Consider the following 12,591-nt stretch of genomic DNA (forward strand, 5'->3'; position numbering starts at 1 on the left):
GTCTCACCCATGTCCCCAACTGGGTAGGATAGCATGGGGTTAAAGCACCTATGTCCATACACCCAGCTGAGTAATGTAGTATGGGCTTAAAGCCCGTCCAAACCCAGTTAGGTTTTTCTTCGTGGATGGTAGGGGGTTAACTGTTCAGTGGAGACATAGCCTTACACTGGGATGTGCACACTCTTCAGGAAGAGAGGTTGGACTGCACATCAGGGTAGTGCCAATAACTGAGCACTCCCATATGCCTCAAACGCAGACCAGCAAATGAGGGGGGTAAAAACTGAAATAGCATGGGTCAATATATCCCTCTTTTTCCCAACGTGAGCCCAGCGTGTTTCTTTCCCTTATCCCTAGCCAGAAAAGTTTTCTTGACTGATTACTGCCCCATCTCCTTTTATAGGCTAATTTGAATTATATGCTGGGTTAGTATAGGGTTCCTGCATTCAGATCCTGGCTGACTTTTGGTTAAGAACTCCCCTTCTGTGAAAGTGCTATTTCTTTCTTCCTTATATCCTTTTGTTTCACTTAATGGATCCTCTAGCCATCTGCAGAGGAGCCATGAAAGACATGGATCTTGAATTTGGAAGGGCTATACTTAGATTTAATTTGATTCCTTTGCACTATGTAGTCTGGGTTGGGTTGGGTAGCCTCCTTGCTCTTATAATCTTTCAGCCAATAATGTGAATGCGTTTATTATCCCAGTAATTTGTTTACCTTTTCTGGGGTATGTTGTCTCCCTTTTGTCACTTAACATGTCTGTGGACTCACTTATATCTTCCTTTACTTTTGAAATAGAGACATCCCCCATCCAATCAGCTGCTGTAACCTATAACAAATGTGGCCTTGTTGTCTAGGAGTCCCAAAGTGACTGCTTTTCTGTAGGGACTTTGGCAAGCTTTCCCTTCTCCACAGAGGCGTGTGTGCTCTTTGTAAATGCCAAAGGACACTTTTTTTTTGTTTACGTGCAATTGCTGAAGAATTTAACTCTCAATAACATCCTGATCAAGCAGAATGAGTGGTTGCCTGCCAGATCTGCATCCTCTGCTGTTTGTCGTTGTTGCTCTACATTCATATAAAAGGAAAAAAAGATGTTAACACTGAAGTGTAATGCTTATTATCTGCCAGCCTTAGCTATGTGTTACCAAGCCGTCTTGTCTTCTGATGTAGATTCTGTACTCTCTGTCCTCTGGGGGCCCTTCTGAGCTTTAATCAAAGAGGGTTTAACTTGGACATTCTAGAGCTGCAGTTTAATCAACTCTTTCTTGTAGCTGTGGAAGCACAAATGTGAATGTCTCAAGAGTGACATAACTTGTGGGTGCTGGTGGAAAGTATTTTCATTAGGAAGTCCATGACTCTGGAATCTGTTCCCTGTGGAAACAAGATAAAGTGCAAACTTGGCCACTTTCAGAATCTGCTGTGAGACACCTCTTTGCCCAGGCATTCCCAGCTGATTCAATCTTGGTTTCCTAGCTGAGAGGTAGAGCTGCAGATTACATGGGAGCCTGGTGTTCTGCCTTACAGAGGTTTCAAATGTGTAAAGCGCACAGATACCATACTGGTGGTCACTAGCATTAAAAATTAGCTGTGGAACAATGTGTCAAACCTGTACTGCTCTGTCATCAGTCTCACTGAATGATTTGCTCTTTCTAGTAGTAATCTGACCCCATAAGTAGAAATCAAAGCATCTGTTAAGAAAATATTAACTTTAAACTGAGGATGGAAGCGGTGAGTGGTAACTCCTGGCAACTGTTGGAGATGTGTACCTGTTTTCAGCCTGCATCATTTCAATGTAAACATGCTGTCCTGAAATAAGCAGAGTCCAAATTTGGTTTCTTCCAAAACTAACAGACCATAATCTGGCCTAATTTAGGTTTTTCGTCCTTTTGGTTCTTCAGTTTCACAGTATGATACTCTTCGTGGGATTATATGCTAAAGGGCAGGGGGAAGACTGGCTACAGACAACACATTATCTGAATCTTTCAACGCAAGACTACAAAGTAATTGGTGTGCACAGTTTGGTGCAGAAGTGAAGCATTGTGAAAGGCAGGTCATTTTCCAACTTTATCTATTGCCCCTTCTATTCTAAAGTGGCTAGCAGTTTGCTTTTTTGGGGAGTGGGGGGTAAATCAGAGAAATGGCTCTGCAAGTACAGGAACAAAAGCTGTTCAAAAGGCATTATTCTATCCCAGCACTGCAAACCACCCTATGCACTATGCTTCACTTCTGCACCAAACTGTGCACACCAATTACTTTGTAGTCTTGCAAAACTTCTAGTCCTGAGCCCCTTGCTCAAAATTGCCAAATTTTTTTGGGTGCTGACTTGCAGCTTCCTCCCCATTTTGCCAATCCTGAATCCTCAAAATGACAGAATAGTGCCAGTGAGGGTGTAAAATGAGTTTTCATGACTTGTCAGCTTAAAACTGCTTGCAGTGGTGCCAGATCTCATGTCCTGATCTTTCATTGCAGCTTCCTTTTCAGAGCGAGTAAGAAATATGTCTCCAGATGAGATCAAAATCCCTCCAGAACCCCCAGGCAGGTGTTCCAACCACTTACAGGTAGGTACAACCCCTCTTTCAGTTTGTCATCTCTCAGGATTTGTCTGAAATTTCAGTTAACCAGTTGACCAAACATCCTAAGAGCTGGTAAAATGCAGCAAAAGATTCCCACAGAATCCAAACCATCTGAGAAATATTTTTCCTCAATCTCATACAAGTCAAATGCTGTGTAAAGGTTCCCCAGCATGCTTGCCACACTTCAATGTGAGCACTACAGTAAGGTCTTTCACCCAACACTGGGCAAAATGACATGTTCATTGAATAGAAAGGAACTGTATTTATCACCTTAGCTGCTTTTAAGTTTTTTCAAAGAAACTGAATTAACTCTCCATTTCTAACTAGATGGAGAAATGTACTATGCAAACAAAAAAATTGTGGGACTCTTGCCCTGCTTCCAGAACTACCCAGGAATAATAAATGGATAGTGTGTGAATGCATACCGCAGCCCACATCTTTTTGTCTTGGCCAGTGCTGTGCTGAAATTCAGAAGTAGTGGGTTCTGTTCTAAATTGAGAAACTACCATTTTTGCTTGGGTTCCATACTTGGTAAGAGCTCTCCCATCTAACTGTAGCATATTTCCCAGGGTTCTTTAACTCTACGGGTATGTGTACACTGCAATTAAACACCCACTGGTGGCCCGTGTCAGCTGATTTGGGCTCAGGCTACAGGGCTGTTTAATTGCTCTGTAGACATTTGGGCTTGGGCTGGAACCCAGGCTCTGGGACCCTCCTGCGTTTTGCTGTGATGCTGGGGGTACCTTTCCCATAGCTGAATAAGAGCTCTGTTGGTGAGGGAGTCCGAGCCACGCAAAAGTTGGTCCAATAAAAAGAGATTTCCTCACCCAGCTTTTCTTCCTTTCTGAGGCCGATATGGAGCTGGATTTAGTGGGGAGACAGGAGAACACATACAATTGTATAATTGCTGCTAATGCTACCTTCTGAGGAAGAGTGGCTTGTTTGAATCTGATGCTAATGCAGTCTTTTATCATATTAGTAGGTGAGGTTCTGTCATCAACTTAACTCCATGCCAAAGGGTTTGGTGCATATGTAGGCATAGCAGAATTTGATTTTTGTAAAAAAAAAAAATACAATTTTGACAAACTTTAATATTTTTAAGCATTCTATTTTTATCTATTTAAAGTTTCACAGTTGTGGGGAATTGGGGGTGGGGTCAGACAGTACTTATTTAATGACAATAGACTTCGAGATACAAAAAGTTAAAGCTTTATAACCATTAAAACACAAATTGTCAACATCATGTCAGAATATACAAAGTAAATTGTCCTAAATCAAACTCTAAAGTTCTCAAGCCGCATTTTTCTTTCTTTGCCTATTTGTAAATTTTGATTATCATTGGAAATATATTTTTCATGGGCTTGTGTATGTATGGTGAAATCTGTTTATTGCCATTTGCTGATAAATCTCATCCTTCCAAGCCTCTACTCATATGTGTATCTGGGAGACCTGACCATAGAAATGTGTAGTAGCCCCTTCGTGTATCAAAACTGTTATTCCCTGGAACAAGTTGAAGAATACCTCAAATATTACTTAATAATGGTCCCCATTCTTGCATGCCATAGATTGGGGGAAGGTAAATGAAGGCTGCCGTTTCCTGCCATCTGCTAATAGGTTTAATAATGGTGGGCAATTTAAGATGGCACAGTGGTGAAGAACTGTTGTGGGGAAACATCCAAAAGTTGAGTTACAACCCTGTAATAGTTAGCAAGTTGTTTTGAATCACAGTTCAGAATGCATCCTCTTTGTGCAGTGTACCTGACGCACCCATTAGTTTTGTTTTGTACTGCAAGAGATTTTAGTGGTGTAACATCAGTGAATGAGTAAGAGTGCATGGGTCTGAGGAATGCAGTAAGCTGGTGCGAAGATCTGATAAATTAAAACCGATCCATTTCCTTTCTCAGCTGTCTCCACCCTGTGTGGAATATGTCTACCCCAAACCACCTTAAAGAATGGAGACTCCAGTTTTGCAAGCAGAGCAAACTGGTTTTTGCAAATAGCACAACTAAAACACTTTTCAGTTCTGTAAGGGGGCCTGACATACTTTGCAGCTTTAGAAATAAACTGTCCTTTATTCCATTGGTATCTCTTCCTTCCATTGGTCAATTTATCTCTCTAATATGCTGTATCTTGAAAAGCTCTATGCAAAGTGGAGATTTGGAGATTCTTTCCTACTTTCAAGTGACCCGCCAGTTCTTTGCTTTGTGGAAGTCCCAGATTCTAAATATGAGGACTCCGTCTTGGTGGTGCTATCAACACTTCAGATTTTAGAGGCTGAATTTTCAGTGACTGTTGCAACTGTTCTCTCAAAATGGTGCCTCCTTCGGACATGTTAATAGGGTAATAACTGTCTGTGTAGAACTTAGCCTAAAAGCTTAACTTTAATTGAGGAAATAGCAATTTTATACCTGATGGTACTTGACTTTTCATCCAAGGATCTTGCTACTTTGTGTAAACTGCAGTGAAATTTGCTACACATAGAATCACAGAAATGCAGAGCTGGAAGGGACCACCTTGAGTTGGGGATGTATTATCCCCATTTTACACAAAGGGAAACTGAGACCTGAGAGGTTAAGTGACTTGCCCAAGGTCACACAGGAGGTCGGTGGCAAAGCAGGGAATATGAATCTGTATCTCCTGCCTCCAAGTTTTGGGTTTCAGCCACAAAATCTTAACTTTCTATTGTAAAGTCTCTGGAATTTCACTTCCTGTAAAATACTTTAGCTTTATAAGTAAGTTTCCATAGCGGTAGTGTCACAAACGACCTTGCTTAGCAGCAGGACGACTTCCTCTCATGCAAGATTCAGATATCGATTGCAGTTTAAAACCTACCAAATAACTCTAACTTTGGTTATTCAGGGTTGAAAATGCATCTTCCCTCTTCTGCTTTCTATGCTCCATGTCAGACAGTAGGGAGTGTGTTTCGATCTTTTATGCTGCCCTGCTGAGCAAAACAGATGCAATTTTCTTTAAATCAAGGCCTTCCTTTTTGGAAGGTAATTATATCCAGTATTTCCAACCTTCTGAATCTGTTTAAGTTGCCTTTCCCAAGCAGTTCAGGTTTTACTGGAATACTCCCTGCGTTGTGCTGGAATACTCCTTGATAGCCCACACTGTATAGTGGATTATGCAGGAAGGTAAGAGTGATCTTTGATTGAGTCTGAGAAGAGTCAATGTCACTGCAGATTAGCCCAGATGATGTGCCTGCTTCGGCCTTCCTGTCTCTGAAAAATTACTGTTCTAAGGTGGGAGAGGGCCATTTGGGGTTTAACTATGCAGAAATAAGACAACCATGTTTGTGCATATTGAATATCTCCTACCTGTGTGTTACTACTTGGTGTTGACTCTTACACTGTTTCTTTTTTATCTAGGATAAGATTCAAAAGTTGTACGATAGGAAGATGAAAGAGGGCATGGACATGAACTACATCATTCAGAGGAAGAAGGAATTTCGTAATCCCAGGTGAGTTTTCCCTTTGAGGTTACAACTCTGCAGGAAAGCTAATCCCAAGAGTCATCCTCCTTGCCATTAGAGCCGTATCAGAAATTGGGGATGTCGAGCAGTAGACGCTGTTACTGCTCATGAAATCTTCAAGAGGATCTAGAAAAACATCTCAGAAATGAGTGTGCTTGAGATTCTCTGAGATCCATGTAACCACAACTAAAACACAGATTTTAAAAGCAGGTGTGTAGGGCTTCAGGTACGATTCTGTGGATGGTATGTTTTGGGTTAGGAGAGGAATCTCTAGTTGAGGGGAGGAATAACCAGGGTTTATGATATGTTTTGCATATTGTGGTGGTGGTCATGGGTCTTCAGAATGTTACTCTTTTTGGTGATTCTTCACCTGGGCCATTGAAATGGAGCACCAGCCTCTTTGTACCAACAAACCCGATGATCTTAATCTTGAAGAAAGAATGGGGAAAGCTAGAAATAAACTAATGATTGTTCTTCTGTCTCAGCATCTATGAAAAGCTGATCCAGTTTTGTGCAATCGACGAACTTGGTACGAATTATCCCAAGGTAAGAAGGGTGAAAGATTTAATGGGAGATGGGGTGGGTGCATGAAGCTCTCATCAGTTTTGTCCTCTTTCTCAGGCAGGTCATTTAAGGCTTCAGACGTCAGGGCTGATGACAGAACTAGTCAGCTAGAGATCTGTCTGCAGTTTGATCTCCAGTTGCATTGAAGTAAAATGTGCTTTGTGTAACAGTGAACCCCAGTAGCTGTAGCTTTGTGATATAGACTTCGAATTCTGTGGCTGTGGACAGCTAATTTGGAGTTTTGTTGTGGTATAGGTAAAATTCTATTTTGGCCTGTCAGTCTTTCAGGAGGCACAAATTTGGGAAACAAGTGTCAACTTGCAATGAGAACTATTTAGTGCCTCTGTCACTCACTGAAATGGCATGACTTCTGTTGGTCCAATAAAAGATATTATTTCACCCATCTTGACTCTCTAATATTCTAGGACCAATGCAGCTACAGCTGCACTGCATCTGAACCTTTTTATGTCTGATTGGGATACAGGAGAGGGGAAATTAGAGCTGTACTGAATATTTCCCACTCTTCCTTGTGGTACTTTAATAGAAGTATATGATGAAGTGTTTTGTATGTCGTGCTGTTCAAACAAGTTCTGAAATAATGTTAAACTTTTTCTCTCAGGACATGTTTGACCCTCATGGGTGGTCTGAGGACTCCTACTATGAGGCGCTAGGTAATCTTAAGGATATCTTTCTTTCAATTCTTTCTGATCACTCCTACAGCTGTTATCCCTTTTATCAGTGCTACTGAATCATGCTGGAACTTTAGCAACTGTATTTTAACTGAACACCCGTTTAAATGAACGGAAAGTCAGAATATGCCGGCCGCATTCTGGTTAGGCACTAGTCCAGTTTGGCTGGACAGACCTAGAACTTCCTGAGTTTCCATTAGTTTGGAAAGTCCCTCCCTTAAAATTTTTGGTCTGAGATACAAGCAGGCTCTGGTTGCAGTGAAGAGGCTGAAGAAATTATAAGTGGAATGTTGCCTTGATAGAAAGTTTTTTATTTCACAGCTGATTCAATAGTTTTCTGTATGTGGGACCTTGTCCATTGATTGGAGAGGGAGGGGACAGTTGTGGAGATGAATTGCTGCTTTTGTAAATCTCCTGCTTTTTATAATTTCTTGTACCAACCTTTTTTAGCCAAAGCACAGAAGATTGAAATGGACAAACTGGAAAAGGCCAAGAAGGAGCGCACAAAGGTAATAAATCAAGAATTATGGAATTTAGAGATCCATCTCCCAGCCTTTATTCATTCTTTGCTGGAATTCATTCCATTGCTTCATGTTCCTCCATGTACTACCCCATGTATTGACCATGAGGTATTTTTAGACGGTTCTGGCATCTTCCCCTTATTCATTTCTTTGCCAGACTGTACAAGATTTAGGTTTTTGGCCTTTCCTTGTAGGTCAGTTTCTCTCTAGGCCCAGTTGCCTTTGCTCCTTGAGTCCTGTCCAGTTCTGTCAATGTTCTTAAATCAGAGCATGCATAACTGCACCCATTATTCCAAATACAAGATAAACAATACTCTGTAAATAACTACTATCTCCTTAGTCTTCACACTATGCCTCTAGTGTCACAGCCTAATGTAGCTTAATTTGCCCAGCAAGTCACACTGAACTCAGGCCTGACTTCTGTTTTCTCTCATTACCTCTTTGACTATATCTAGACCCATATCAACCCCTCGATACCTGAAAATGTCTTGGCTTGTTAGGAAATTGAGTCAATGCATTTAAAACACCATATAGCTCTGGAGCACTTCACATCACCCACACCCCCACCAAATGGTGAGGCACTTGGATTAGTGGCTGGCATTAGGAAATCATATCCAAAGAGTTAATTAACAAAATTTCGCTTCAGATTTGTAGAATGCTTTTTTGACAACAAGTACATTTTTGCAGCAAACTTTTTTAATAGCCTTCTCTTTGTTTGCCTTTTGTTTTGCTTTATGCACAGCAGTACAGTCACCTGTGACTATCCCCCCTCATTTCCCTTCACTGTAGACTTATAGGTATGTGATTGCAGACTGTTGTGGCTCTTGTTGCTAGGTTTCTTTCTGTGGCGCAGTCTCTGTAAACCATGCGTGTGGGGACTTGCATTCTAAGACAGCTTTTATTTTTCATCTTAGCTTCTCATTGAAGAAATGATTTGTAGGAATATGTCTGTACTGACCAGGATCCTAGTCCTGATCTGTCCGTTAAGGAGGGTACCAAAGTTTTTGATCTGTCTACATGTGGAGAATCTTCATATTTACACATCTTCATAATGGTTATAACTGATCCGTTTTGGAGTACTTGGAGTGAGGACCATATGTGTTTTCTCTCCCCAACACCATAATGTTAAGCGGACTGGCCCAATAAATATTTGTATCCTTTGTTTGCTGAGGTGTTGTAGCAGTCTTTGTCCCAGGATGTATGAGACACAAAGTAGGTGAGGTGATATCTTTTTATTACAGAGGTTGGTTCAATAAAAAAATATTACCTTGCCTACATTCTCTTCTATACCTTGCTACATTCTGGATCTAAAGAAGAACTGTGTAGTGAGGGAAGAAGACGTAAATATTAACATCTGTTCTTTTCTTTCTCTCCCCCCCCGACCCCCCTTCTAGATCGAGTTTGTGACTGGCACTAAGAAGGGCACAACAACAAATGCTTCATCCACCACTACCACAACAGTCAGCACTGCCCTTGGAGGTAAATACACGCGATGACCTCAAACTTAGATTGCATCGTAATTGTGGGAATTGCCTCTCATGCTACCCAGAAACCGTAGAAGTTCCCTTTTGTTCTCCATCCCCTTGACACAAAAGACAAGTCTACGCTACTGGGCAACACTGGCGCAGCTGCACCACTGTAACGCATCTGGTGAAGACAAGCTATGCCAACAGGAGACCGCTCTCCCGTCCGCATAATTACTCCACCTCCACAGGCGGAAGCTGTGTCGGCTGGAGAGCATCTCCTGCTGACATAGCACCTGTGTGGACAGCACTTGGGTCGATGTGACTTACATTGCTGGTGGAGGGGATGCCTGAGTAACTCAAGTTACATCGACTTAAGCGGTAGTGTAGACCAGCCCAAAGAAAGCAGATTGCCAGGAGTTGGTAGCCTTGGTGTTACCAGTATTAGTTATCTGGGATTGGGGGTTGCTGGTCTGTTTTCCTGGTAGGAAGGCTTGGCAGTAGCTTCGGGTAGGGAAGGATTTCTTTGTGCCAGGGTTAATGGACTTTGTTGCTGTATGTTGATGAGAGTACCTTTTGACAGGTCTTTCCCCAGATCCTGAGGAGGGGGTTGGGAAAAGAGGAGATGAACAACTTGATGTTGTAATTTGGATAATGACTCTTAACAGTTCGTGCTGTACCTCATGCTAATGCAGTGGTTCTCAAACTTTTGTATTGGTGACCCCTTTCACATAGCAAGCCTCTGAGTGTGACACACACCCCCCTTAAAAATGAAAAATGCTTTTTAATATATTTAACACCATTATAAATGCTGGAGGCAACGCAGGGTTTGGGGTGAAGGCTGACAGCTCTCGACCCCCCATGTAATAACCTCACGACCCCCTGATGGGTCCCAATCCCCAGTTTGAGAACCCCTGGGCTAATAGAATAGGGAGATCCATGTTTTCTGTCCAAACCAAACCTACTTTGGTGTTGGGGGAGAGAGTGAATCTCATGTCACTTTTCTAGGAGGTCAGGGGCATAAACAGTACGGATTCTTCAGTTTTGCCTTTGAGGGTTCAAAGTTCCAGTAGGTTTATACTCAACACTTCCTGACCAAAAGTTCCACTTGCCTCAGCTAGGGGGTGAGGAGATACTGTCCACTTGGGCAGTGGCACTTTGAGGGTTGAGAAGGAGGGGGATCATTAATATCAATGTCTGTAAATGTTAACACTAGTCTCTCTTGGTTATTCCAAATCAGATGCTCAAAAGAGAAAGAGTAAGTGGGACTCCGCCATCCCGGTAACAACAATAGCTCAGCCCACCATCCTCACCACGACTGCAACGTTGCCAGCTGTTGTCACAGTAACCACCAGCGCAAGCGGCTCCAAAACCACAGTTATCTCTGCTGTTGGCACCATAGTGAAAAAAGCAAAGCAGTGACAAGTGCATTGAGACTTGACCTGGGCTTCCAGACTAAATTCTCATTGAAGGCACCATCCTTTGAAGGGGACAAGGAGAGGACCACTCTTATTCGCTCAATACAAAATGGCAAGACTTGAAAACAGATCCAACATGCTCCCCGCTAACCCCATTAAGGAAAGTGGGGGAAGCAGGAATATCAGGTGTGTGCACACAGGACTGACCTTCATAGAAAGGAGTTTCTCAATCCCATGTCACTGCTGGAATAACAAGTCACTCTGTAGTGTGCTGAAGGACAGTGGTATGCAATGTGTCAGCTTGTAAATGTTAGCTCATTTAAGTGCTGTATTGTTACTTTTATGGCTTGGAGAGTCTTATCCTTACTGGAAATCTGAATTTTAAAAAAAAATGGGAAAATGTCAGTCATTCCCTTGCATCTCAGGCCACGCTTTAAAGGTTGTTGCCCTATGACTTGGTCTCCCCCACGTACACACGCTCTGCCTCAAGAGAATTCACACAGAAGGCTGATCAGCATCCTTGCTCGTAAGCATAGCTGAGATGTGAGTGTATAATCTACATGTATGAATTTAGACTCATTTCTTTGCAATTGGTATTCACATCTGTAACCTACGTAAATATCCATGTAGCTTTTATTTCAGTAATCAAGTGTTTAAAAAGCATTGGAATTTTTGGATATAAAATAGTGAAATAGTCAGGTTTTGCTAGCCTCTTACAGAGATGGAGACCCCCTGTGCAGAACCTGGACTGTAGGTGTCACATTTGTGAAGTCAGAACGTGCATTTGGAGAGAGCTGCTGAGAGCAATTTTGTCACCATGGAATAAGATCAGATACCAGATCGTCAGAGGAAAGTGTTCCTAATGTAGAAGCCTATGGTGTCTATGTATAATGTAGGGACTTATACTGTCAAACACACAGCAGTGCTCTTTGCTCCACTGTAGTGAAAAGGATACTGTCAACTTAAATTTTATTGGGGGGGGGGGGGGACCTTCTTACCTATGTTACTAAAAATTCTTCATTATAAAAATGGGAAATTTAAAAATTCCTGTGTCCTTTTCATATCTTACTATGTGCATTTCTCTGACCAGCTAATGAAAAAATCATTTTCACTTCTAGTGTTGATACCTGGGTTGCAAATGCTGCAGGGAAGTGTTTCCTTTAAAACTTTCCCCTGTGGAATTTTAAGAAATCATGGAAACATATTTGGTCTCAATCAACAGACAAAATTCTATTTTCTGGAAATACTTTGTGTTTATATCCTTTTTTAAAGAATTTCTCAGCTCTTTCATTATAAAACCCATTTTCCAGGATTGATACCTCAACTGTTCTTAAAATTATGATTGTAAACTTGCGTCAGTTTTTCTTAATTTTACCAGAAGTCAGCCCCTAATAATACATAGGTGTTTTGTAGAATCCTTTTCATCCATAGTTCTCAAAATACTTTACCAGGAGGTGAAGTGACTTGCCCAAAATCAACTAGAAAGCCAGTGAAATACTATTTAATATGGGTGGGTGGATGGAATAATTTACACTGCTGTAATTGTTTGAAGAAATCACTACTAAATTGTTTGTTGTACCAGTCCCTGTAGGATAGTTTTTAGTGCACTTGATTGCTAACTCAGCATTAATAAATACCAATTCCCTTCAGCTTCAATATTCCAGATGTTGCAGATTGTATTGAGGTAAAAATTGGGACAAGAGAGGGGGTTAATAGATCCGCAAAAAGTAAGTTTTCTCTGGATTTCATGTTGCTTTAAGTTCTAGCTTGCCTAAAATATATTTATAACTTAAATTTGTAGGGAGGGAGGGAGAATGGGTCTGTCTTGCATTTGATATACTTAGAAGAGGCTTTCTTCCTAATCGTTTTGACAAATGTCAGGTTTGGTCTA

The 12,591-nt window shown here is 41.5% G+C and overlaps 1 protein-coding gene across 3 annotated transcripts in view; it reads left to right on the forward strand.

Moving 5' to 3' along the window:
- Positions 1-12,385, forward strand: part of SAP30BP (SAP30 binding protein) — a 55,180-nt gene extending 42,795 nt beyond the window's left edge. Inside the window, exons 4-10 of one of the 3 annotated variants that reach the window (XM_073310467.1) lie at positions 2,467-2,555; positions 5,942-6,033; positions 6,531-6,591; positions 7,229-7,280; positions 7,749-7,807; positions 9,214-9,298; positions 10,523-12,385. In XM_073310467.1, the coding sequence (XP_073166568.1) occupies positions 2,467-2,555; positions 5,942-6,033; positions 6,531-6,591; positions 7,229-7,280; positions 7,749-7,807; positions 9,214-9,298; positions 10,523-10,704 (620 nt within the window). In that variant the 3' untranslated portion in view covers positions 10,705-12,385. The remainder of the gene's footprint in view (positions 1-2,466; positions 2,556-5,941; positions 6,034-6,530; positions 6,592-7,228; positions 7,281-7,748; positions 7,808-9,213; positions 9,299-10,522) is intronic. The other 2 variants (XM_073310466.1, XM_073310465.1) reach the window with 2 other exon arrangements.
- Positions 12,386-12,591: the final 206 nt, after the last annotated feature.

The sequence above is a fragment of the Lepidochelys kempii genome, chromosome 14 (assembly GCF_965140265.1).
Source record: "Lepidochelys kempii isolate rLepKem1 chromosome 14, rLepKem1.hap2, whole genome shotgun sequence".
Classification (NCBI taxonomy): domain Eukaryota; kingdom Metazoa; phylum Chordata; order Testudines; family Cheloniidae; genus Lepidochelys; species Lepidochelys kempii.